This window comes from Hemibagrus wyckioides, linkage group LG04 (assembly GCF_019097595.1).
Source record: "Hemibagrus wyckioides isolate EC202008001 linkage group LG04, SWU_Hwy_1.0, whole genome shotgun sequence".
In the NCBI taxonomy this organism is placed as follows: Eukaryota; Metazoa; Chordata; class Actinopteri; order Siluriformes; family Bagridae; genus Hemibagrus; species Hemibagrus wyckioides.
Window position 1 is genome coordinate 24,379,409 of NC_080713.1, and position 26,790 is coordinate 24,406,198.

General features: G+C 37.5%; 2 protein-coding genes across 2 annotated transcripts in view; both read left to right on the forward strand.

Moving 5' to 3' along the window:
• Positions 1-1,692: 1,692 nt before the first annotated feature.
• On the forward strand, positions 1,693-15,439 carry vwa7 (von Willebrand factor A domain containing 7). The gene is made up of 17 exons (XM_058387221.1): positions 1,693-2,072; positions 4,147-4,388; positions 5,141-5,374; positions 5,533-5,629; positions 5,791-5,922; positions 7,111-7,306; positions 7,784-7,959; positions 8,093-8,205; positions 8,884-9,000; positions 9,077-9,277; positions 9,389-9,515; positions 9,704-9,856; positions 10,701-10,793; positions 11,047-11,324; positions 12,041-12,177; positions 13,259-13,418; positions 13,572-15,439. Exons 2-17 carry the CDS (start codon positions 4,191-4,193, stop codon positions 14,175-14,177), a joined length of 3,018 nt encoding a protein of 1,005 aa, XP_058243204.1. The 5' UTR covers positions 1,693-2,072; positions 4,147-4,190; the 3' UTR covers positions 14,178-15,439.
• Positions 15,440-18,499: 3,060 nt separating this feature from the next.
• The window catches only part of LOC131351604 (sodium- and chloride-dependent GABA transporter 3-like), an 11,937-nt gene continuing 3,646 nt past the window's right edge, over positions 18,500-26,790 (forward strand). Inside the window, exons 1-12 of the mRNA XM_058387054.1 lie at positions 18,500-18,768; positions 19,018-19,152; positions 20,384-20,524; positions 21,569-21,647; positions 21,801-21,933; positions 22,076-22,210; positions 23,218-23,321; positions 24,063-24,187; positions 24,422-24,534; positions 24,740-24,877; positions 25,357-25,459; positions 26,636-26,736. Coding sequence (XP_058243037.1) covers positions 18,633-18,768; positions 19,018-19,152; positions 20,384-20,524; positions 21,569-21,647; positions 21,801-21,933; positions 22,076-22,210; positions 23,218-23,321; positions 24,063-24,187; positions 24,422-24,534; positions 24,740-24,877; positions 25,357-25,459; positions 26,636-26,736 — 1,443 coding nt within the window. The 5' untranslated portion in view covers positions 18,500-18,632. The remainder of the gene's footprint in view (positions 18,769-19,017; positions 19,153-20,383; positions 20,525-21,568; positions 21,648-21,800; positions 21,934-22,075; positions 22,211-23,217; positions 23,322-24,062; positions 24,188-24,421; positions 24,535-24,739; positions 24,878-25,356; positions 25,460-26,635; positions 26,737-26,790) is intronic.

Here is a 26,790-nt window from a genome sequence, read left to right on the forward strand (position 1 = left end):
AGTGAATAACACTGATTATCTCCTCATCATGGCACCTGTTAGTGGGCGGGATATATTAGGCAGCAAGTCAACATTTTGTTCTCAAAGTTGATGTGTTAGAAGCAGGAAAAATGGACATGAGGATTTGAGCGAGTTTGACAAAGGATCAGATTGTGATCTGGATCAGAGCATCTACAAAACTGCAGCTCTTGTGGGGTGTTCCCGGTCTGCAGTGGTCAGTATCTATCAAAAGTATCCTGTAAGACTTGTAAGCATCCTTTGAGTCCTGTATGTATCGTTTAAGTCCCTGTGGACCCCACCTCGCAGCTTACAGGACTTAAAGGATCTGCTGCTAACATTTTAGTTCACAGCACACCTTCAGGGATCTAGTGAAGTCAATGGGTCAGGGCTGTTTTGGCAGCAAAAGGGGGACAAACACAATATTAGGCAGGAAGTCATAATGTTATACATGATCAGTGTATATCACTCTCGTACCACTACAGTTTGCAACATTTCTATTTAATGGACGTCACCAGGGTGCAGAGTTCACAGGTTTTATTTGCATTCCATCTGCATTATAGTGAGCTCTGGCAGAAGTTAAGGGAATGCAAGAAAAGAACAGCTTGTGCTGCAGAATGTGTCTAAACCACTGCAGTGACACAAGCCAAGCTCAGTTTCTCCTGAAGCAGAATGTTTTAAAACAGACATGGAAAGCATATCCTGAAGTAAGGATCGAACCAGGATTCCTGGAGCTGTGTAGCTGTAACACTAGCCTCTGTGCCACCATGATGCCCTTTTATGTTTCCTTTTTCAGAAAATTAGTACTTTGTAAAGTTTTCAAATTTTTTAAAGGAATAAAAGTAATACATTGCCTTAAAAATATTATTATTATTATTATTATTATTATTATTATTATTATTATTATTATTATTATTAATAATAATAATAATAATAATAATAATAATAATAATAATACAACTGTAATATGTTAAATCTTTTATTAAGATTACTAAATGTGATAAATAATATATTATTATTTTACTGAATTATTTTTTTCATTTCCACAAAACTGAATTAAAATGGACAATTAGGTGGAAAAATGGAACAAAGACAGAATTGCACTTTAAATATTTTATGAGGCACTGTCTGGCAAAAACTCTGATCAAGTGTTTGTTAATAATGCCTCTCATACCTGCTAGTGTTTATTCCATATAACAAGTTTGCATTTGTCTTCATATATAATTCTGTTGCTAAAAAAAATTCACACAGACTAAAAAAGAATCTTCTGGTAGAAAATGTTTTTTTCAAATAAGTCAAGCATGGGAACCTTTACTAGTGGCTGCTTTGTTCTTCCATCCTATTGTCCCATTAACACCATTCCTGCACTAAAACTCCAAGGTTCACTCTTTTCCCTCTTCTCACATAGTTATAGTCCTATTTCTAAACACAAAAAATCTATTTCTAAACACAAAAAATAGGCATTCTTTTCAATGACTCTAATCAAAAAAAGAAAGAAAGAAAGAAAGAAAGAAAACATCAACAACAAAAGCAACAGCACCACCACTCTAAAATCAGCAATTACCACAAACACATCTATAACGAAACTATGACTAATAGCAAAAATTAGGCATTTTAAAGACATTTTGCTTCTATAACATCTCAGTGAAGGAGTCATCATTGTGTCTTTTTTCTAGAGAAGCAACACAAGAGAAAGGCTGGGGGTGGGCCTGGGGTTCAGACATACCAACCCTTAATGTATTCAATCCTTTTGTAAGAAACAAATGCACCATGCTATAATGGGGTGAATAAGGGGAAGTAAAAAGAAGTACGAGCGAGGCAAGAGGCACATGAGGCAACAAGGACGCCCATCTTCTAACCTGCGTCCATTTTAGCACCTTTGATTTTACTTCGAGATGCTTCCCCTCCTGAGCTTAAGTTCTGTCTGTTTGTGGTTTCATACAATGAAAGACACTTCATACAGTACATGAGCTTATGAGTTTCCTGATTACTGAGGTGACACCACAGGGCTTATAACTGATTGGATCTGGTGAGGCGATGAGATCAGTCTGGAATAAACAACAGAAGAATGACAGGTAAGATGTGTTAATGAGTTTTGGCTTATTGTTTTGAGTGCAAGTACAACCAAAGATGACTTTTAACATGATTCATATGGTAATAAATATTGCTATAGGCATGAGTAAATAATGCTGTAAAATAAATTCAGTGCTTTAGAAATACAAGAGGATGATGTTGATTTTATTATTTTAAGGGCCTATTGTTGTAAATTTGCTAGTGCTTATTATAAATGGATCATTTTCCTGAAAAACAGCTGAAAGTTAAAAGATTTATAACCAAATGAATTTTTTTATTCATGTTCTTTTTTACCACTATATATAAATCATAATAAGTGACATCCAGTAACTTTACATTTACAACACCATAGTGGTTCATGTTCGTTCTGTGAACTAATAAATATTGAAATTTTCACTGAAGTCCATAGGCAACACTATACCATCAATTTCTTCTTCTTTTTGTCGCAATCACAGTTATTTAGATAAATCCATCCATCAACCCGCTTTATTTCTAATTAGGGTCACAGGGATTTGCTGGAGCCTATCCCAGCACACATTGGACGAAAGGCAGGGTTACACCCTTGACAGGTCACCAGTCCATTACAGACCCTATTTAGATAAATGTTTAGTTATAAATGTTCAACATTTGCACAGATCTACACACACTCATACACCTTACGCATACACACATATGCATACACAGTTATACCGTCTGCATGTACACCATGTAAGTACAAAAATAAACACTTTAACAGTTCTAAAAGATAAAATACTATCATAATGGAGTCATCTCCATCTCCATCTTGTACTTTTTTTTTAAATTGACTTTTTTAAATGAAAGAAGGGCCAGTTGACTTATTCTTTAGTCTTTTTTGTGCCTCACACTCTGATTCTCACCACATCCTGTAAAGACGAACTGAAATACACGTCTGTCTGAACCACAGGATCATTTCACACACTTAGCTAGACTGAAATGAAAAGAAGCTTTTGCAAAAGTATTATCTTGATCCTGCTGACTTATCAGATTATGACTGAAATTACTAAACATTTCCAGTTCCTCCTTTACACATATATATATATATATATATATATATATATATATATATATATATATATATATATATATATATATATATAGTATCTAAATTAATTTAAATAATAGTTGAATAAAAAGTTTCTTAGTGGTTTTATCAGGATACAGATTGGAGGCAACAATTACATTGTTTCTGTATTTAAGTATGTTTTTTAATTACTTTCTTTCATGAAATATTTTTTAAATACTTTTCAAAGAAAAAACCTTGACTTTCTGGCAACATCAGTTGTAACAGTTGTAAACTACATTCAGGTAATTTGCATGTTAATGGGGAGCCTAAAATATCTACATAAGAGACACTTTAACCCAACTCTGAACATAAGTAACTTTTCATTTATATTCCTTTTGAATTTTGATGCAATTTTTGATAGATACTGACCACTGCAGACCGGGAACACCCCACAAGAGCTGCAGTTTTGGAGAAGCTCTGATCCAGTCGTCTAGCCATCACAATCTGACCCTTGTCAAACTCGTTCAAATCCTTACACTTGCCCATTTTTCCTGCTTCTAACACATCAACTTTGAGGACAAAATGTTGACTTGCTGCCTAATATATCCCACCCACTAACAGGTGCCATGATGAGGAGATAATCCGTCTTATTCACTTCACCTCTCAGTGGTCATAATGTTATGCCTGATCGATGTATTTATCATCAGTAACTAAAATCAGTGTATGGTTTGAGGTCTATCTATTTTTTATGAGTCATTTCACTTTAACCTGAGTGAAGAATGTGAGTACTAAATTATTCCATACCTGTTACATAAAGTTTATACTATATGGAAAGTATAAAGAATTCATAAAGAAATCATAAAACCTCTAAATCTCACTAAATAAAGCACTTGTGAATGCTCATCATTAAACCCAGACAGTATTTAAAATCTAAACTAAAACTAAAATATATGATTCTGTATGTGATTGGTATCTCTATTTTATTTATTTATTTATTTATTTATTTATTTATTTATTTATTTATTTATTTATTTATTTATTTATTTTTACAGACATATGACTTTGGAGATAAAAAGCCATTACTGAAATTGATACAATGGGTAGCATCAGTCTGTTTATTCTGCTGATTTACTATGGAACCATGGGCTGGGCTTTCCTGCCCAACTTCTGGTCTCGAGTGCTGACGGTGTCGTGGAACTCTTATACACACCAGTATATGACAGAGCAGGCTCTGCTCAACGTCACCATGGAGACTATTCACATGATGCCTGAATACTTTGGAGGTCACGAGCAGGTACGTGCTGAAGGACGATGGTAATTTTTTCATTATATCCTGTTCATCGCTTCATAATCAATGTCCTTTTGAGGTACATCATTATTTGTTATAATATATCTTTTAAGAAAGGCAGTATATTCAGTATATTATCTTCAGCACCACTGGAATAGACACTTGAAAGTTCTTCCCATTTATAAGGATTGTCAGTATGTGTGCAAGTGGGAATCTAAAGAAGACTAAATTCACCATTTGAGTAGAGAGAGAGAGAGAGAGAGAGAGAGAGTTTTACCATTTAACAATGATCTTACTGCGATGCTTTGAGGAATCTCAGCCCTGAACATAGCCTTTGTATTTTTACCAAAAACATATTTCATGGTCATATTTCATACACGTTTTCAAACACATATTTTTCTAAAATCAGCAAAAGTTTAATCAAGTGGCAACATTACTGATTACTAACATAGTTTAATTTGATAAAAAATTATTTAATAATTTTTTTCAGTACAAAGATATTTTCCCTGTAGCAGCCTATTGTCTCTTTAGTAGTCTATGCTTGGATACACACCAACTTGTTTGTATTTTATGTACTGTTTAATATAAAATATGAAAGTACAAACCTCATTAATTATTAATAACTCCATAATTATTGGCACCCTTCATATTAAAACAACTTTGACGGATAAAAATCTTACTAGATGCACTAGATAATGAGGTCTAGTCTGACTGTACAATACAAAAATTCCCTGTGTGCTCACTTTTGTTAAAATCAGGTTGACCTGGGTCGGGCATTTTGGAAATCTGTGGCTGAGGTGGTCAGCGCCAATGCTGAAATGGACTTCCTTAGCTCTACACGATCTGACCCGGTGTATCACTTTGACTCGGAGAGAATAGAAGGAAGCATAGAGATGATACGGGACTTCTGGAAGCAGGCGGTTCTGCTGACTCAGAAGAAGGATTATCAGGGAGCGAGATATATCCTGGGACAGCTTCTGCATGGCTTACAGGTTTAATGAAGCACTGAATGTATTTTTTTTTATCAAATTACCTTGTCAAAAAAAGAGAGAGAGAAAAAAAACATTGATTTTAGTATAAATAGTAAATATGTGAAGAAAAAAAAACAACCATCAACCAGATAGTATTTTATGTGTGTTTATGTGTGTAGGACTTTTATAGCCACAGCAACTGGGTGGAAATGGGACAGCACACTGAGTACCTTCATTTGTTACACCCTGAAGAGCCCGAAGTACCTGTAGCTTCAGGTGAGTTGCACAAGACACACAATGACCTAAACTATAGGACTTATTCATAAGACCTGGTCTAGACACAAGACTATGGAGAGTATAACAATTAAACTCAGCTCTATACATAGCAATATAACTTCACTCGAGAATCACCTGAATACTGTAACTTTGGATTCCAGAGGACACTCCTACCTGTGCTGCATGCCATCGATACAGTTGTTATAATAATTTATTAGAAGAGCTTGTCAGAGGTCCACCAAATCCTCTCCTGACCACTGGATATTTCAGCACTTTCCCAGCCAAACCCATAGGTAAGGTTACTCCTAGACTAAGCCACTGACTTAAAGTATAATGCTAGTTTTAAGCAAAATGCTCATCCCATCAGACAGCTCAGTGACACATTATCACATTTAACCTATTACTTATTAACCCTTGTGTTATGTTCACTCTTTGGACTCTGTGGTACTGTTCGAGTCATACTGACCCTAGACATTATTGGGGTTTTAAAAGCACCAAAAATTGTTTTTATGTCAATCCCAAAAAATATAGATAACATTTGTGATTAAAGTTTGCAATTACTAGATCACTTTCACTATGAAAGTGTCATTCATTTTTGTGATAATTTTTTTTTTATATTTCTGTAACAAAATGTATAACAAAAATCTTGGTGGCATAAATCTAAAAAAAAAAAAAAAAAAATTGTTTCAATTGATGTATATTTCTTTGAACTTATTTTCACCTACAGGTGATGAGCTACAATAAAAACCTTAGAAAAAAACCTAAAATTGCAGTCACTGGCACTCAACAATGCATTTGCAAATACAGATGATACAACAAACACAAAACACTTTTATAAAAATATACAACGGATCAATTAGACCAGAACTAACTTTTAAATGTCAAAAGATGATTGTCCTTGTATACTTATATACTTAAATATAAAGTGGCTATAAGGAAAGGTGGCAGGCTGAGCAAAAAAACAAAACAAAAACAAAACAACCAACCAACCAACTAACCAACCAACCAACCACCCAAACAACCAAGCAACTAAACAACCAATCAACCAAACAAACAACCAAGCAACCAAACAGCCAACCAAACAGCCCAGCAAACAACCAACCAATCAATCAATCATCCAATCAACCAACCAACTAACCAACCAACCAACCAAACAACCAACCAACCAAACAAACAAACAACCAACCAAACAAACAAAAATGCTACTGTTTTAAGTGGTATTTACAAAAAAATGGTTTTGTAATAGTAATTTGCAATCATAAGCCATGGCTAACCATGAAATTGTATTTAATTAACAGCCTTTTTTATAGATTAGTTTTGTTCCTTTGTTTTCCTTTTTACACTTTATTACTAAACCACACATCATTTACTACTAAACCTACTAAACATTTTATAATATGTTTTCTATGTATCATACAATACTTAATGAAGCCTGTGATCCTTACATGTATACACATTAAGATTTTATTGGTGCCATGTAGGGAAGTGCAGCCATGGTGGTATTCTGGACAGCAGTCGTCACCAGGCAGCCGAAGGTGGCATTAATAAAGACAGCACTTCCCCTCTCTTCTCCCCACACCACTTCCTCCACAATGAGGCTGCACAACTTGCTTCCAAGGCAACTGTCAGAGTGCTCCATGACCTCAGAGCTGAGGTGGGGCCCAAGAATTTCCTCAGGTCAGAGGTCAACCTAAATTACTCTTCAAAAGACTTTATAGTGATATAATCTGGGAAAGTGCTCACATTTTATTTGAGGCTGTAAATTAATGTGAAAGCTATGTAGTGTTATAACATTTCGGTCTCTCTTTAAGCTTTCATTTTTAAGAAGAAACAACAAAATACTGAAGGCTTTCCCTGTGTCAGAAAATGGGGGTGATGGAAGTGGTTAAGCAAGGCCTTTAACCCTCCCTGCTCCAGGGGCACTGTATCATAGCTACCCCTGTGCTCTGACCCCATCCTCCTTAGCTGGGATATGTGACAAAAAGAATTCCACTGTGCTGTAATGTATGTGTGGCGATAATAAAGGCTTCTTTTAAAAAAATGCTTTACAGCTTCACCTGTTAAAAATCTGTTTATAAACATCACCGTTAATTAAAGTGCTTACTAACAAATAATCAGTAAACTGCTGGGATATCTGCATACTGTATTTTCCAGGTTTCTCAGCGTCAAACAGCCTCCAGCCTTGGTGTTTGTCATAGACACTACTGGTAGCATGTTTGAGGAGATCACAGCTGCTCGTCTCCGTGTCCTGTCCATCATTCAGGCTCGAGCGAGGAATCATGAACCTGGGCTTCCTGGAACTTTCCTACTCATCCCCTTCCATGACCCGAGTAAGAACAGAGACACATTTTAGGAATGTACATCTTTATAGGAACCAGAAATAAAACAGAAATATCAGATAAAGTTATGGAATGGAAGTGTAAGCTATTCAACACTCAAAATGCTAAAGGTGGTCATTTTCAGCTGTAGGCCCAGTTTTGGAGACAGATGATCCCAATGAGTTCCAGCAGTTCATGGAGAATTTAATGGCGCTTGGTGGAGGAGATGAACCCGAGATGTGTTTCTCTGCTGTTCAGGTAACTCATAAGAAAGAAGACCAGGATTGATTCAGCATAATAGGAAAAATGTGATGAATGGTTATATCTGTGAATACCCTTGTTTATTTGCAAATCCTCAAGTGAGCCATAATGTGAGCCGTAAGTGAGCCATAATGTAATGACTTTTTCACAGTATTGTGGTGGTTTTACAAATCCCATCATCCCAAGGTGCTTTTTAAGATCCTAAAAAGAAGATGCATGGTCACCCTATATGCAAAATAAGCACTTCAATAAGCATGATGTCCCCAAATGCTTGTTGAAAAGCTAATTTCTAAATCCTACAACTAAACAGTCTACTCATCTTAATGATGAAATAAATTGTAATATACCACGTCTTACTTCTAACTCACAAGTTCTTTTTGTGACTTGGCTCAAATGTTTATGGTTGAATATCAGCGTGTGTTCTTCTGATCTTGTAAGCTAAGCAGTGTTACAAACCCTGGGGGTCTGATTTTGTATGCTTGAGATGTGTGAACAGAATGAACTTAAAAATAATATAGCACCTAATATAGCACTGAAGTTCTTAGATCTAATTAGTCACTTTCTTTAAAGATAATGATTTTTTACTCATTGAACAAATGTATAGGAATTCTATTTGTAAAATTAATGATACAAGTTCACTCTGTGTGTTTGTGTGTGTGTGTGTGTGTATTTCAGCTGGCTCTTATCCATAGTCCACCTCTGTCTGAGATCTTTGTTTTCACTGATGCATCCCCTAAAGACAGTCACCTGTACAACACTGTCAAAGCTCTAATTTTAGAAAAGCAGAGCAAGGTAACACACACACACACTTACAGAACAACATTCAATAACATGAATACACATCATCTTCCACCTTTTCCTTCACCAGTTGACCTTCCTGTTGACTGAAGACCCAACCCGCAGCAAGAGAATGGTGAGCAAGAGGAAGAGGAGAGCGGCCCTATCTCCTGATAGATTCTCTCTGTACTCCTCTCTGTCCTTACTGTCTGGAGGGATGACCATCTTCACCACGAACAGGGATATTCAAAAAGCTTCAGCCATTGTGGAAGACAGCACCACTTCCAGCAAAGTAAATGAAAAAATAAAAAATGCTCCAGCAATTTGTAATTCAATAAATTCTCTCAACAAATGACATCAGCATGGTTGGGTTTTATTATTTCTTTTCTGTTCCTCCCTTCAGGTGACTCTATTTCATGCAGTAAGTGAAGCTGATTCATCACACTCCTTCATAATCGACCAACAAGTCAGATCTGTCCGACTCCATGTTGCTGGAAAACTTACACGCTGTGTCCTCATCAGCCCTACAGGTACACACACACACACACACACAGACACACACACACACACCTGCAGAATCTTGTCAAGCACAAGGAAGACACCAGAAGCACATTATATCTTACTGAAAAAACAAACGTATGAAATATATATATACATTTATCGGACGCTTTCATATTCTATTATTTTCTCTATCTTTCTTGCTCACTCTCTCTGTTAGGAGCTCATCAGTCTCTTCTAAGTGAAACAGGCTCTCTAGGTGAGTTGGATCAGGCTGACGGTCTGTACCGAGTCAGGCTTTTGCCGCCTGTAGACCCGGGCCAATGGCACATTAACGTCACATCCCACGGACCAATCACATTTAATGTCTTGGGTAAGCAGCTCTTACATCTCAACAAGCAAGGACCACGTTTCATTACCTTCAAACATTTCCATTGTGTAACATCAAGTTACGTCCACTGATCAGCCATAACATTATGACCAGCTGCCTACTATTGTGTTGGTCCCCCTTTTTCTGCCAAAACAGCCCTGAACCATCGGGGCATGGATTCCTCTAGATCCCTGAAGGTGTGCTGTGATATCTGGCAGACAAGATCTGCAGTTTTGGAGATGCTCTGATCCAGTGGTCTAGCCATCACAATTTGGCCCTTGTCAAACTTGCTCAAATCCTTACGCTTGTCCATTTTTCCTGCTTCTAACACATCAACATTGAGGACAAAATGTTGACTTGCTGCCTAATATATCCCACCCACTAACAGGTGCCATGATGAGGAGATAATTCACTTCACCTGTCAGTGGTCATAATGTTATGCCTAATCGGTGTACACATCGCTCTACATTTTTATTTTTTTATTTTTTTATCACAAGCAACTTTGAAGGTAGAGCAGGAAATTGATATTAGGTAAAAACATTATAGATAAACAAAACTAATAAAATAAGCAGTCATAAATCTTATTTAAAACCAGACTAGACTGATTAAATTATGACTTGAATTCTGACAATTTTAGTATTAAAGTATTTCTCTTCAGACTTTCTATAGTAAATGAAGGGATTATGAAATATAAATCTTTCACTTAAATACTAGGGCGTTAAATATACAATAACTGCAGTTTAAGACCGTTCACACCACAGTAAACCAAAATGTCCCAGTTATAACTATATACATTAAATATGCCAGAAATTGCTATAAATAAAAAGATTTTCGTTTTGTATCCCAGGAGAAAGCGCTCTGGACTTTTTCTATTACTTTGCAGTAGAAGCAAATGAGACTCATCCAGGGCTGCGGAGACTAGAAGGCAGTCCTATTGCAGGTAAGATAAGTTTGATGATTTCATCAAGCATGGCATTTTGGAAAACGACCGAAATCTGATGACATAAATATTGCATTATCTCGTATCTCATATCTCATGACACAGTACGATCCTTTCATTTGATTGATTAAATTATGAACACGCACATTACATCAACAGTATTTTTCTCACACATAAAGAGCACCTATAGAGAATAGAGTACAGAAATAAATGAAATACACTCACATTTTGTCACCTCCTTCCTCCTCAATAGGTGTACCGGCATTTTTAGTGGTGACTGTAACAGGCTTGGCCACCATTGATGATAGTACTTTCAGTCACGTGACCTTGCTAGGGTCCAGTGGCGAAAGCTTTCAGAAGGTATTACTGAACTCTTCGACGCCTCATTGGTCAGGAGAGGAACTGGTCGGCTTGATCGAGTCGGTTCCTAGGATGCCCTTTAGTGTGCATCTCTGTGGAAAAGACAGAATGGGGAATGAGCTTGAGAGAGTTTCCACTGAGATGGTTCAACCCACACATGTACATATTATGGTAAGTCTTCATATGGTACACAGTTGCAGTCAAAAACCTTTCATCATTTTAGAAAACGTCTTTGTGGATAATTAGCAAAAATGTGATATGAAACAATGAGATAAATATAACCTTTCACTGAAGAATGTTTATTCCTACAGCATTATGAAAACCTCATTGAAATGACATTGTCCTATTCGTTCATGAAACCTGAACAGTTTCCCAAGGTGGAAAAAACAGTCACATGACGTTGCTCAATCTCATCTTGTCTCGTCTTACCATAGACCCTGGTTGCAGTAAAAGTTACAGTAGTGTTTAGCAACTGCTAGGTGCTTGTTTTATGTTTGTGGTTAGACGTTTTTGTTAATTATTGCCACAACAGGGCATATGGGCATTTTCAGGCATGTGGTATATATTTTGTAGTCATTGCCTGATTTATGAAGGTCAATACACCTTTATACACCAATACACTCACTTCATTCGTGTGTTTTCTAATCTAGCCCGGGTTGATGGACCTCATATTTATTTATAATTCATGGATCATTGCTTAGGAGATGTTAAAGTATAACATTCAGGTGATTGTAACATGGAGCATACTTTTAATGTACACAAGAATCTCTTCAATAATATGTCAATAATTGTGACCTAATTAAATACAAACACATTTTTTTCCCCAATACTGTCTTTTCCAAGGGTGTCATGAAAATAAATCTAACAATAAAATATCTCTCTCCCAGGTGCTGTCAGCTCCTCATCTTCTTCCAGGTCATCACTCTACAATTTTGTTTGAAGTGTTTAATCATGGTCCTGCCCGTCATTTCACAGTGACTGCTGAAGATGACCGTGGTTTCCTCACGCATGGCAAACACCACAGGTGAGACCTAATGGTAGTAATGATGAAAAGAATATAGCTGACATGGGTTCACATTAATGTGCTCAGTCTCATACTTTATCATCTCCATAGTAACAGCTAATTCACAGGCACTTGTATGTCGAGTGCTCAAAATAATATTAATACATGATCAGGCATAACATTATGACCACCTGCCTAATATTGTGTTGGTCCCCTTTTTGCTGCCAAAACAGCCCTGACCCATCATGCACTGTGTATTCTGACACCTTTCTATCAGAACCAGCATTAACCTCTTCAGCAGTTTGAGCAACAGTAGCTCGTCTGTTGGATCGGATCACACGGGCCAGCCTTCGCTCCCCATGTGCATCAATGAGCCTTGGCCGCCCATGACCCTGTCACCAGTTCACCACTGTTCCTTCCTTGGACCACTTTTGATAGATACTGACCACTGCAGACCGGGAACACCCCACAAGAGCTGCATTTTTGGAGATGCTCTGATCCAGTCGTCTAGCCATCACAATTCGGCCCTTCGTCAAACTCGCTCAAATCCTTACGCTTGTCCATTTTTCCTGCTTCTAACCCATCAACTTTGAGGACAAAATGTTCACTTGCTGCCTAATATATCCCACCCACTAACAGGTGCCATGATGAGGAGATATTCATTTTACCTGTCAGTGGTCATAATGTTATGTCTGATCAGTGTAAGAGGTTAAATACAGAGATTAAAAATGTGTTGTTATTTAATAGCAAACAACAAATAATGGCTGATATGGTGAAGAAGTTTTCTATGTAAAAAACTAGTTGTGACTTAGCAGCTAATACAGAAGATTTATGCTAGTTACACCACACACTCACTCATTACCTGTTCGTTTTCTGCAACGCCTCCTCCTTTGCACATCACCACACTATTGCTGCACAACATGCATGCATTTTAATATTAAAACAGGACAGGATCACTCAGGATCTATGGATGCTTTTTCATCCAGATTTGAGCTTTGAGATCTGATTTTCTACAGCTCAAACCAATCCTTACTTTATTTTTTTTTTATTTTTTTTTTAAATTCAGCAATCTGTTTCCCAACACTGCTCTGTTCTTCTGTAGGTTGTTTATAGGAGAGAGAGGATCTGTGAGAGAGGAGGTCAAGCTGAGGACTCCGCACTCCACCCAGGCGGGTCAGACACTTACCGTGACCCTCACAGTCCAAGCACATGACTCACAAGATTCCAACTATGCTGTTGCATATCTGCTGGTTTTACCAGAGGTAAGAAATTGATTAAATATATGTACAGTTCAGTATAATATTCTAGAGTATTTTAATATCCAAGAGTATTATATAATATACAAAGCATTTCTAAACACAATATACAATAATTAAGATAAATTTATATATATGAATACTTTTTTCCCCTCCTAGGAGCATGATGTGTCTCCTCCGAAGTGTTCTGTGATGTATATGGAGTCAAATTGTCCTCCTCTTCCTCAGTGCTTTCTGGGTAACTGGAGTGTCTATCTGACAGTGAAGGACAGGGGTAACTCTGGCCTCGCAAGCATACAACTTGCTGAAGGACATGGCACACTCATGCTACTCCATGAGAAGGCTATTCATAAAAATGTCTCAGAAAATGACTCTCTGACACAGCTCCCTAATGAAGCAGATGTAAGCCCACTGAGACAGCACCATGAAGAAGCAACAAGGCATCATCTGCATAGACATTCAAAACAGTTCAAGCTGAAAGCACATAGACTTGCAGAAGACATATCAGTGAATGGCAACCATCCACTGAACATTAGTGAGTGGGCTAGGAGAAAGCACATAATGCTGCACTATACTTCAGACTGCTGTGTCCTTCAGGCAGAGCTGCATGTGTGGGATGGAGCAGGAAATATGAGGAACTGTAGCCTGACAGGCAGCCAACAGAGGGCACTGCTAGAGAAAAACTGTGCAGCAAATGGGCTTACATATACACTTCTAACACTTGCTTTATGGGCTTTGTTAGGACTGGACACAATTTGTGCATAGTAAAGATTACAATTCATCCCAAAATGCTTTAAAATAATTGAAATAGACTAAACTGGAAAATGGAGAAACCCTGAAATTGATGGATTTTTGCATCAGACCTAAAGCCTATTGTTGCTGCCTCACTGCTCCAGGGTCACTGGTTCTTGGGCTTGGATTTCTGCTATGGTTTCCTCTCCCCATCATCATCTATCTTTGTTTGTTTAGGTTTCCAATGGGTTCCCTAGGTTTCCTTTGAACATGCCAGTAGGTCATTTGGCTACATTAGAATACCCCTGGGTGTGAATATGTGTCTGCATCCCATCCAGTGTGTATACATGACTCCTGCCCAGTGTTCTTGGACTAGGCTCCAGATCCACCCTGACCCTGGCCAGGATAAAGTGGTAACTAAAGCTAAATGAATAAAAACTGACCAAATAAGACCAAACCTGAACTGAATTAAATGAGGAACTTCATCTGTACAGATAAGGGATTCTTTCAGGAGTTTATTAGGTAGTACAAGTGTACAGGGTACATGGATTACACCATACCGCCGACACTATTAAATAGAACAAGATGCTGAATAACATAAAAAAAACCTTTTAAACTAAAAGTGTAACCCCCAAACTAAATTACTGACATATTTATAAAATAAAATATCGATCTATTACACTGTGCAGCCAAAGACACACTGACAGACACCAAGCTGATGGAAAGGAGCAAACTTCCAAATTCCAAAATGCTGATACAATAGTGTACCTTCATCAAAGGTACAAATCCTATCCTTGAAGGTACCACCACAGAGACAAGGCACTTAAGGTGCCTTAAGTGTGCCAAAGTGTTCCTTCCAGAACTACTAAAGTTCTTTTCCCAATTGAACAACAAGCACCTTCAACAACTGAACCCAAAAGGCATTTCACAATAAAGATTTCAAAACTATTTGAACAAAATATAACTTAAATTGAACAGTAAATGTTATTAAATGCCTATTAGATGTAAATCACAGCATCATGTTCTAAACATTTCCACTTTATGCACAATAAACATACTGTTCTACCCCTGCACCATATTCATACATATGTTTATATTTTCTATATATTTTCCCCATTTGTTTGTACCGATAATCCTAATCCTACATTTATTGTGACAATTTTATTCCACTTTTAAGACAGTATTTTACTACATGTCATACTTTTCAGGGTTGTGTAGGTGACATTTAAAATGTGAACACGAATACAATGAAATAGATGAATCAAGCCAAACCAAAAATGAACAAATGGAGCAAAACAAACAATAACCCCCTGCCACACACACACACACAAAAAAAAAAAATATATATATAAATATATATATATAAAAATGTGTAAGTTTAATTCTAGACCTAAGTCTTGGCTAAATTCAATTTCTTTTCTTCTAGAGCTAAAATGAAAAGTGTAAGAGTTCCTAAAGTAAAGATCAGTGCTAATCTATCAGCCTTTTCCCCTGTATTCAGTATTATGTTCAACTTTATCCCTTTATCCACTTCCACTGCAGTGATGACAGAACCACAGTGATACACAGGCCTCAGGTTTGCACCTAAAAAACAACAACCAAAAAGAATGACATTATATTCTATTGAATATACTCAACACACACACACACACTGTACATTTGTATACAATCTTTATTCTCCATTTTCTGAGGAGAAGTAGGAAGCTGTATCTATCCAGAAGAAGTGTGTGTGATCTCTGTGTTCACTACTGAACAGGAATATTTATAAAGCTTTTATTTCAGAGAAACTGAATGGACAGAAATATCTGGACAACTACTGACACTTTGAGACACTCTACTATGTAATTTGGTGATGGATTAAATGTGTAGTTAATGTGAAGTGTATAAAACTAGACAAGAACCTTTAAAGAACACCAGAAACAGCAACAACAACAACAACAACAACAACAACAACAACAACAACTCATCACACTTACAGGTAGATTTATAAATGTTTAGTGAGATTTATCTCTCATGGTAAGGTTGAAATAGTGTATTTACATCAGAAACCTGTTGGATTGTTCACTAATTCCTGCGAATTCCTTCGGTTTTCCAGTTCCAGCTCCCTGATTCTCGCTCTGAGCTCCTCAACATCATCCTCTGGGTTATTTCCTGCTGCTGCTCCTTCATCCGGCATATTATTCATAACCTCGCCATAGATCTCATCAAAATCATTACAGAAACCTTGAAGCGACTCCTGAGGACCTGACATGGTGATCTTGTAGATATTGATTTCAGCACGTTTCTTACTTAGCTGAAAAGACAGGTCATTTTTAATCTTGTCCAGAATCACTCTCATCCACACTCCAGGATCAGTCGGTCTTAGGAACACCATATGGAGTTTGCCCTGTCTATGAACCCAAAAGAGAACACCTGGGTTGTTTCGAAGAGTTCTATCTATGTGCGCTTCTCTCTGTCGATTTGTCATGTTGTCCAGATCAACTCCATCATACATGTCCTTGACCCGGCCTATCGACTTAGCATCTGCCATGTTTCCTCCTTCACTTGTGCTCTGGGCAGCTAACTGAGCTTTAATACTCAAGGAGAACATGTTGCGTAACTTCAAGAGGAACGAAGAGAGGAAAACGAAACTTTGAGGATGCAGCAGGTCATGTGATCTCTCGGGGGAGGGCGTTGTTATTAGTACAGAAAGCAAGGGGTTAAAATGATGTCAACAAGGGGTTAAAATGATGTCAACAAGCGCATGTCAGATGTCTACATACGTTTGGGCATAGCTTTTTTTAAATCTGTTATTTTCCACATATCGCACGATCTGAACCCTAAACACGGTTTGTCAAAAAAGCCAGTATTGTCCACTTTCAAGGCTTTCAAGGCGAGTTCATATTCTATCCGACCCTTGTCGTTTGTGAGCAAAAACCAATAAGTCCAATTTAGCAAATCAGCGCGCAGTATTCAGGTCAGCTGACCAGGCTGCTGACCATGGTCACTTCGAAAAAGACGCGCTTGCTGCAGAGAGGAGTTTCATCGAACCGGACTAAGTGATCAAGTATGGATAATTTTGACTAGGGTTGATGAACCTGTGAGATCTTCTTCAAGGCTTAAAAGGAAAATAAAAGCTGAAACTTTTTCATTGCGAAAGCAGCAGGTTACAGTGGGTGAGGGAAAAGCTCCTTGTATTGCGTGGAATCACAACAACAAAGTTTGTCAGGCGTCTACATGGTCAGCTGAGGAGATTACAAGGATTATTATTAAGATTATTATTAATATTTTTTACTGCTCTTTACCTAGACTACTTGTTTTAAGTTAAAGAATGTTAAATATTGTACTTAAATGCAATTACAAAGCAGTTACTTGGTTTTGTTAAAAAAAAGACTGTTGGGGTTATCTGCTTTTGCTCTAAAACAGACTTTTAATAAATAAAAAAAACATACTTTTAATGAATTTTATTTTTGTAAGTTGCCTGTATTTTTATGAGTTATCATTACTTAATCAAAACAACCCAACTTAGGTAGATTGATCCACAATAAAAAGTTTGATCCACAATAAAAAGTTTGATCCACAATAAAAAAACATGATTTCTGAAAAATTAATAATTTTAATCAAAATTTAATTTTGCAAATAAACTCTTCAAATATTCTTAAAAAAATTAACAGATACTGATGCCGAATGGTAAGGTGCTTGGCATCTCTTTCCACTTTTTATTTTCTAATTGTATGTTTTATTCATTTTTACCTCTGATACTAAAGCACTGGCAGAGCTGGGCAAACTGGTAGACCACGTTATTTTTCAGTGTACATATTACTTTCTTAAACTGATCAATACATCTTTGAGATATTGTAATTCACACCTTGTTGTATATTCTTAAAAATATCTTGTCTCTGGTGTAGCATTGGTAGCACTAATTCCAGAAACTAGTGTTTTCTTTCACTTAGCACCTGGCAAAGAAGAGAGGAAAAAAAAATGCTGGGGCACCTTTAAAAAAGAACAGCGTCTTTCTGAGCTTGAAACGAGTGTTTGTTCTGCGTGTGTTACTTTGCTTGTACATAGTGATCAATTTTAGTTAAGGATCCGAGCACCCAAAGTAGCTTCAAGGTTTTAATTTAAAGTAAATTAGTTCAAACTAAAAAAAAAAAAAAGCTTTTTGCTTGTTGTCCTATAACGTCTTCTGTTATATCTATATATGAAGTCCACTGTCAATATTGAATTATAAGCACACACCAGGTCTCACCCTCTCATTCACTCACTTTGTGTTTTCAGTGCAGCTTTGACCACACCCCTTCACAGTTTAAACCTGTTTAATCATAATTAGCTTCAAGGTGACTTGTGTGTATACATACACACTACTGTTTGCCTCTTTCCATTTTAAAGTCTGGGAAAAGTATAGACTTTAGCTCAAGTGTCAGACTCGGCTCATGAGCTAGATTCAGAGACGGCGATTACAGTAATCGAGGCAGCGTAGCGTAGCAGGAGATATCAATTAATGAAGAAATGCTGAAAAATAAAAAAGTAGAGGCGAGGGGGCTTTGGGATAGTAAAAGTGAATTCCTTTTGGCTGTAGCAGGAGACATTGTGGGTTTGGGCAATGTTTGGAGATTTCCCTACCTCTGCTACAGGAATGGAGGAGGTAAGAGCACTGAACGAAATATTATTTTGTTTATTATCTATGTACATCATATTTTGTATGAACTCATGGTATTTTATAGTCATTGTGCTTTCTCTGACTTAAAAACAAAAAAACAGGAATATGATTGATTTTATTATGTACAAATCTTTTACAACTGGTTATGTGTTGCTCTCTTTGAAGAAGTGAAGTAAAAATCTTTTTATTTTTGAACTGAACTGGAATTGTTTGGAATTGTTTACTTGTTATTAGGGGTGTTTTTGGTGCCCTACTTGGTGCTAGCTGTGACCTGTGGTTTGCCCCTATTCCTTCTGGAAACGGCTATGGGACAGTACACACAAGAAGGGGGCATCACATGCTGGCGAAAAATCTGCCCATTGGCTGAGGGTAAGTCACATGAGGGTACCCTGTGTTTATAAGGTACCTCATGGATCTGGATTCAAGGTCGGCTTGTGACAAATTTCTATTATGCAGCAATCAACTTATTTTGAACGTATTTTGAACATCATCTTGGTTGTGCCTCAGTGAGATATGTGGAATGATGATAATGTTGGACACTCAAGGTCCTTAAATCATTTGGCACCTCCTTCTCAAAACATCTTGTTTATTAAATCAACAACATAGACCTAAAGTGAAGATAATCACAGTGCTTCACTTCTATCTTGAAATGAGCTCTGACGTCTTATTTCTGATTCTTATTTTAATTTTCACAGGCCTTATTCAAATTTTGTACTCAGTAATTTGCCATTACATGCATTTTGGTTGCATTAATTTGTGCATGTAAATGCTATACCCAAATTGAATAGTCATTAAAACACGCATGAAAAACCAGACAACACGAATTTAGTGAGTATTTAAATGTAAACATTTGGACATACTTAACAAACACTTGACCCTGTAGTATATTTGTGGTCAGCTTGTGACAAACAAATACAAAATAGTCTCCTCTTAAATGTGTCCAGATCATCGAGATCTCTCAGGGCATCAGGTAAGGCATAAAGAAAACCCTGTTTCATCACACATTTAATGGGTTTAATCGGGATATTTCCGCTGATGGATCTGAAATTCTGGAACATGTCTTACAATTAATCCAGTAGGTATCATAAAGCAAGACCATGAAGGCATTTAAAAATCTTAAACCCCATAGTCAGTGTATCTGTTTAAAAACAGACGTATTGTGATCTCAAATTCTTGTCACGATTTGTACAGCACTATTTTGTACACTCCTTAATCTAGTGATAAAGGTTTTGCTGAAGCAAAAAGGACAGATCAGTTGACAGTTTAATGAATGTCAAAGACCTTGGGTATGTTTTTAAAGGTGATAGAATACTGTTTTGCGGACATAACTTATGTGGGTCCTAAAGCTGAGGTCACTATTAGAAATGACTCCAGGGTTTTTGACGTAATTTTTAGCCATCACAGACAGGGACATCAGCTAAACTGGCATGTCCTTTCTCTGCACTTTATTAGACAAACATGACACATCCAGGATGTTCAATACAACAAATTTTTTGTTCCTCTGTCTTAAATTTCATTTACATTTCTGGCATTTATCCAGGTCACCTTACAATTGATACATGACAAATGATAAAATACTGGCTCTGTGTCCTTTTTTCAGGTGTTGGCTACGCAGCCCAGGTGATTCAACTGTATGGTTGCATGTGCTACATCATAATCCTGGCCTGGGCATTGCTCTATTTGGTTTTGTCCTTCAAGTCCCCGCTTCCGTGGGCAACCTGTGACAACACCTGGAACACAAGTATGCAATGAGACCAAGAATGTGATGGAAAATAGGGATGCAACAATACAGTTAACCCACGGTTCAATACGTACCACGGTTTTTACCCGTGGTTTTCGGTTCGGTTCGGATGGCTTGGCAAATAAAAGTTTTTTTTCCATTATTCTTTGTTTAGATGACAGGAACAGTAAGTATGTTAAGAAGAAAAAAACTGGTTTTAGTTGCAATTCTCTTTATTTTACTTAAATGCAAAAATCAACTAACACAATGAAAGTGTACCAGTCATGGTGAGAGAACTCTCTGTAATGACCAGTCACTGTGAGATAACTCTCTGTTACCCCCGAGCTCCAGCTATCTGTTATTAGAGCAAGAGTGCTCTAATAACAGTGCTTTAACCAAAGCGTTTTCAATTTTTTTGCGCGTTTTTCGTAGAGATCGGGAAAAAAGGCTCCCGCTTCCACACAGTGTTATCTCTGGGTGATGGAGCTGTAGATGTGTGGTCATGTTGGAAGTATTTCCATGTCAGTATCTAACTCGTGTGTAACAGTGCTTAAACACAGTCATTTTTTGTTTACTGTTTTTGTTTCATTGGCATCATGGTCAACAACAAATGTCCCCACACCACAGATCTGAATCACGATGCTTCCTCGTGTTTTTGTCTCACTTCACCGCTCTCCAGGGTTAGAGTGAAATTTGACACCAGCATCACAAGCATGGTCACCGCCCCTAACTGTAGCGCTCACTGATTGTATATTTATTCGCGGGGAGGCGTGTCTGTCTCAGCATGTAGACATACCATGCGGGCAAACACACACAGGAGGTACAGAGAGTAATAGAGCCCATGAAGAAAAAAGAAAATCATGGTTATTATTGGTTTAAAGAAAAAACCGTGGTTCACATGCGTATTGAACCGTGGAGGTCGTACCGAGCGGTTCAATATTATATTGAGTATTGTGGCATCCCTAATGGAAAACAAAAAAAAACCCATAATAATATAACTAAGTATACAGACATTAATGAGGCGATCTGTGCAAAGTTGTGTGTATTCCTTTCTCTTGTCCTCAGACAGCTGTATTGCTGTTGTAAATCATGACAACTGGACAAATCAGGCCAACTCCACATCAGCAGCCACTGAGTTTTGGGAGTAAGTTTCATAGACATGCCGATGTAATAAAGTTTTTCATCAGAAATCATGTCAGTAATCCACAGAAGGACTGTATACTAAATCCATGTTGCGTTACGTAATAATTACAGAGCATATTATGCTATCACTAATTTCCACTGTATCACTATACAGGCGAAGAGTGCTTACTATCTCTAAAGGTATTGATGAAGTTGGAAACATCAACTGGGAGATTCTCCTGTGTTTAATCGCAGTGTGGATCATATGCTATTTCTCTATATGGAAAGGAGTCAAGTCCACTGGGAAGGTGAGTGTATGCTTGCTTTCTAAAGGCTTAGGCTTAATAAAAACATAAATAGTTACCATTAAACATTTAAAATAAAATGTCAACATTGCGACACAGATTTTACATGACGTCATGTAATGTGTGTTCCGTCCACTTCTCTGAGGTGGTGTATATCACAGCTACGTTCCCTTATGCGATGCTGTTGGGATTGCTGATTCGTGGACTGACTCTGCCTGGAGCCATGGAGGGTGTGATTTTCTATCTCTATCCTGACTTCCAGCGACTGTTGGAGCCTCAGGTGCTGCACACAAACACAGGGCATGCAAATAGAATGAGGGCTAACATTTTCATGGACTATTGCTGAGGGATATTTTTGTGTGTTTTAAAGACATTGATGAATAAAAGGATAATATGAATTGAAATTATCCAAAAAAAAAAAAAAAACCCACCTTTTTTCTGTAATTTTTAGCCATCACAGACAGGGACATCAGCTAAAGTGGCACATCCTTTCACTGCACTTATGACAAATGTGACACATCCAGGATGTTCAACACAACAAATTTTCCTGTTCCTCTGTCTTACATTTCATTTTCATTTCTGGCATTTATCCAGAGCAACTTACAATTGATCTCATTTTATACAACTGAGGGTTAAGGGCCTTGCTCAGGGGCCCAGCAGTAGCAGCTTGGAGGACCTTGGGTTCAAACTCACAACCTTCCAATCAGTAGTGGAACACCTTAACCACTTAGCTACCACTATTTAGCAGACAACCTCTTCCAGAGCAAATTACAATGATCTCATTTATACAGCTAAGTATTTGAGGGTCCAGTGGTGGTAGCTTAGTGATCCTGGGATTTGAACTTCTGACCAACAGGCCAATATCACAAACACTGAGCAACCACTTAGCTTCAAACACAAATTTCACAAGGGACCAGACCATAAAAGCACACAAGGCTGGTTTTCCACTTTATCACAAAGGTGTTCAGTGGGGTTGAGGTCAGGGCTCAGATTCCTCCACATCTATATGGAGCTTGCTTTGTGCACAGGGGCATTGCCATGCTGGAACAGGTTTGGGCATCTTAGTTCCAGTGAAGGAAAATGGAAAAAGGCATTCTAGTCTACTGTTGTGGCAACAGTTTAGGCATTTTTCGACAGTAACACCTGTGTTCAGTTGTAAAATACTTAATTTTAAAAGTTACAGCGAAGTTTGACAAAAGCAATTTTATGGCAGTTTAGTGTAGTTAGTGTAGTTGTTAATTGCTGTCTTGATTTCTCAAATTTCTCTGTGTTTTTGTGTATGTACAGGTGTGGATGGAGGCAGCCAGTCAAATTAGCTACTCTTATAGTATAGGTGTGGGAATATTGACTGTGCTCGGCAGCTACAACCAATACAACAACAACTGCTACAGGTGAACATAACCATTATAATAACAACTACAGCACTACTACTACAACTATGGTTTACATTAATCTAAATTCCTTTTTACAGCTCCATAAATTCACATGAATTAATATACCACGTTACTGAATGCTAGAAGTACGGAAATCTTGTTAAAAATGAAAAATAGAATTTTGCCAATTAACCACCATAAACTGATTAAATGCATCACTAGTTAATATTGGATGTTGTTAATTATATCTTAATGCAGGAGTTTTATTATTATTATTATTATTATTATTATTATTATTATTATTATTTTTACTACTACTACTACTACTACTACTACTACTACTAATAATAATTATTATTATTACAGAAACAGTGCTAAAGCCCATGGCTTGTAAATGTCAAGTAACATAGTATATGTTAGTTTCTTCAACAATAATTTAAAGCATTAAATATGTTGTACAAATCTACAAATCTAGTCCTGCTCTCACAACAGAGTGGTTAAAAGACAGATAAAATCAGATAAAATATTTGTCTTACAAATCATACCTTTGCCAGAAGCAAGGCAAATTTCTCCGACTTTGCCAGCAGCAAAACACAGTCTTAAAAAATACTTGTCACTAGGCACAACACTTCTGAAAGTGAAATAACTACAATCCAATCCAAAAAGGATTTTATAAATAAATACCACAATATAATAGCAAGCATTTTATAGATATTATGCCTTATTTCATTGTAATTCAATGATATATCTGTGTTTTAGGGACTGCTTTTGGCTGTGTCTGCTAAACAGTGGCACCAGTTTTGTCGCAGGATTTGCCGTATTCTCCGTTCTGGGCTTCATGGCTCACGTGCAAGGTGTTCCTATAGAGGATGTGGCTGAGTCAGGTATTTCTTGTGTGAAAAATTGAAATGAATAATGATAAGTGCAATTGCCTTGCACCTCCGGTTTCCCACATGAGTTTACATGCAGAGTTTACATGTTATCCTCAGGGGTTTCCTCTGGGTAGTCTGGCTTTCCCCCAAATCCAAAGACATGCACTGTAGACTAATTGGTATCTCTAGTATGGCAGTAAGTGTGTATTACTGTGCCATGTAATATGTATAATTTCTTTCCCCCAGGTCCTGGCCTAGCTTTTGTGGCTTATCCTCAGGCAGTGGCTTTAATGCCTCTGCCTCAGCTGTGGGCTGTGTGTTTCTTTATTATGATTATTCTACTTGGTCTGGATACACAGGTGCATGTTCACACACCCACACACACCGTGTTTAGTGCTTCTAAATAATAGCTGAAATAAAAATGCATCAATTTTGCATCAGGAGATGTATATTTAGTTATAATAGATATCGGTATCATTCCTAGGTAAACACATAGCTCACCTAAATTCTGTTTTATCTTTAGGAAGCAGTTAAGTATATTGCTGTACTTGTATTGCTTTCCAGTTTCTTGCGATGGAGGTGGTCATCACATCAGTGACGGACGTGTTTCCGAAAGTGCTACGTAGAACTGGACGCCGAGAGATCTTCCTGCTTCTTTTCTGTATTTTCTGCTTCTTCAGCCAATTGGTCATGGTCACTGAGGTGAGGATAATAGTACAATAATAATCAGCATGAATGAAAGAAACTTGCCAGTCACTGCACCAGTCAAACCTGTGTGAGGCAAATGAGAAAGGATAACACATAAAAGAATTTGCCTAAAACACCAGGACATATACTTCATTTGAGTCTTATTAAAGTAAGGGTGTGTATTTTATGGACTTCTCCTGGGTCCTGGGGGTGTCTGCTGAACACTGTTATAGATATTCAGCTTTTTCAACATTGAGATTCGTCAGACAAATAAAGCAAGAATGAAAAAAAAACCAACATATTACTTGAGCTAGTGGCTATAAGCAAATATGAAAATACAAGATCTAGGCTCACAGCTTCATACCAAGCCCTCCAACACATTCATCAGACTCACCATGCGAGAGTGTTTTTCTTTTAAACTTTCCAACTAAGAAAGCTTTATTATTTTGCCTCACACTCCGATCCGCGTTTTTGTTTGTAATTCTGTCTTGCAGGGTGGTATGTACGTGTTTCAGCTGTTTGACTACTATGCCTGTAATGGAGCCTGCATCTTCTTCCTTTCAGTGTTTCAGGCTCTGGCAGTGGGCTGGGCTTTTGGTAGGTCACAGACACCTCACCTCATATTAGCTTTGCTCTAAAATGAACTAGTAATTAGTTAAATTAATCACAGTCTGTTTATACATAGTACAGTATATACACTGACCAGGCATAACATTATGACCACCCACCTAATATTGTCTTGGTCCCCCTTTTGCTGCCAAAACAGCCCTGACCCATCATGTACTTTGAATTCTGACACCTTTCTATCAGAACCAGCATTAACTTCTTCAGCAGTTTGAGCAACAGTAGCTCGTCTGTTGGATCGGATCACACAGACCAGCCTTCGCTCCCCACGTGCAGTGTCCATCCATGACCCTGTTGCTGGTTCACCACTGTTTCTTTCATGGACCACTTTTGATAGACAATGACCACTGCAGACCAGGAACACCCCACAAGAGCTGCAGTTTTGGAGATGCTCTGATCCAGTGGTCTAGCCATCACAATTTGGCCCTAAATCCTTACACTTGTCCATTTTTCCTGCTTCTAACACATCAACTTTGAGGACAAAATGTTCACTTGCTGCCTAATATATCCCACCCACTAACAGGTGCCATGATGAGGAGATCATCAGTGTTATTCACTTCACCTGTCAGTGCTCATAATGTTATGCCTGATCGGTGTACTTTTAGGGGACTATAATTAATCAATTGGATATTTATCTTCCTCACATCTATCAAGTGTCCGTGTACTTTTCATAGCGGGTTAATGAGAAAGAAAATGAGAATAACCATCAAAGAAGGGGTTCAAATCTCAGGGAAAGGTGTTTACTAGTGAACTAGAGGGATAGTGTCCAGGTTGGATATTATAGTCACAACAAACATGATCACTTAGGATAATATCAGTTTGTCCAGATATGATGCCCTGTATAAAATATGAGTTCTATGTATAAAATGACTGTGAATCCTTTATGATTCAACCACTTATAAAGTTAAAATGTTGGAGTACAATCTAACTTATTGTCTAAAGTGTAATCTAAGTGTTCACTCATTATAATACAGTAAATACAGTGTCACTCCTCACATTGACAAGAGACAAATGTAGTATAAAGCTTTCAGCCTTGGCTAAATGTATAAGTTAAAAGGTAACCCATTAAATCTCCATTAAAACCCCACTGAATACTTCAGTAAATGTCTGCATGCAATTCACCCTGTTTATATGCTGCGTGTTTTTCAGGGGCTGAACGAATGTGCAACATCATTGAAGACATGACAGGGTCATACCCTAACATCATCTTTAGGCTGTGCTGGAAATATGTTACCCCTTTTATCTTGCTGGTGAGCTGACTCTTGTTTTTAACTAAAAGGAACTTGATTTTATCAAATTAACTA

Coding starts and splice junctions, on each gene's coding strand:
- vwa7 (XM_058387221.1), top strand. CDS start 4,191: ATGGGTAGCATCAGTCTGTTTATTCTGCTGATTTACTATGGAACCATG. Junction 9,278..9,388: donor ACAGCACCACTTCCAGCAAA/GTAAATGAAAAA, acceptor TCCTCCCTTCAG/GTGACTCTATTTCATGCAGT. Junction 9,516..9,703: donor TGTCCTCATCAGCCCTACAG/GTACACACACAC, acceptor TCTCTCTGTTAG/GAGCTCATCAGTCTCTTCTA.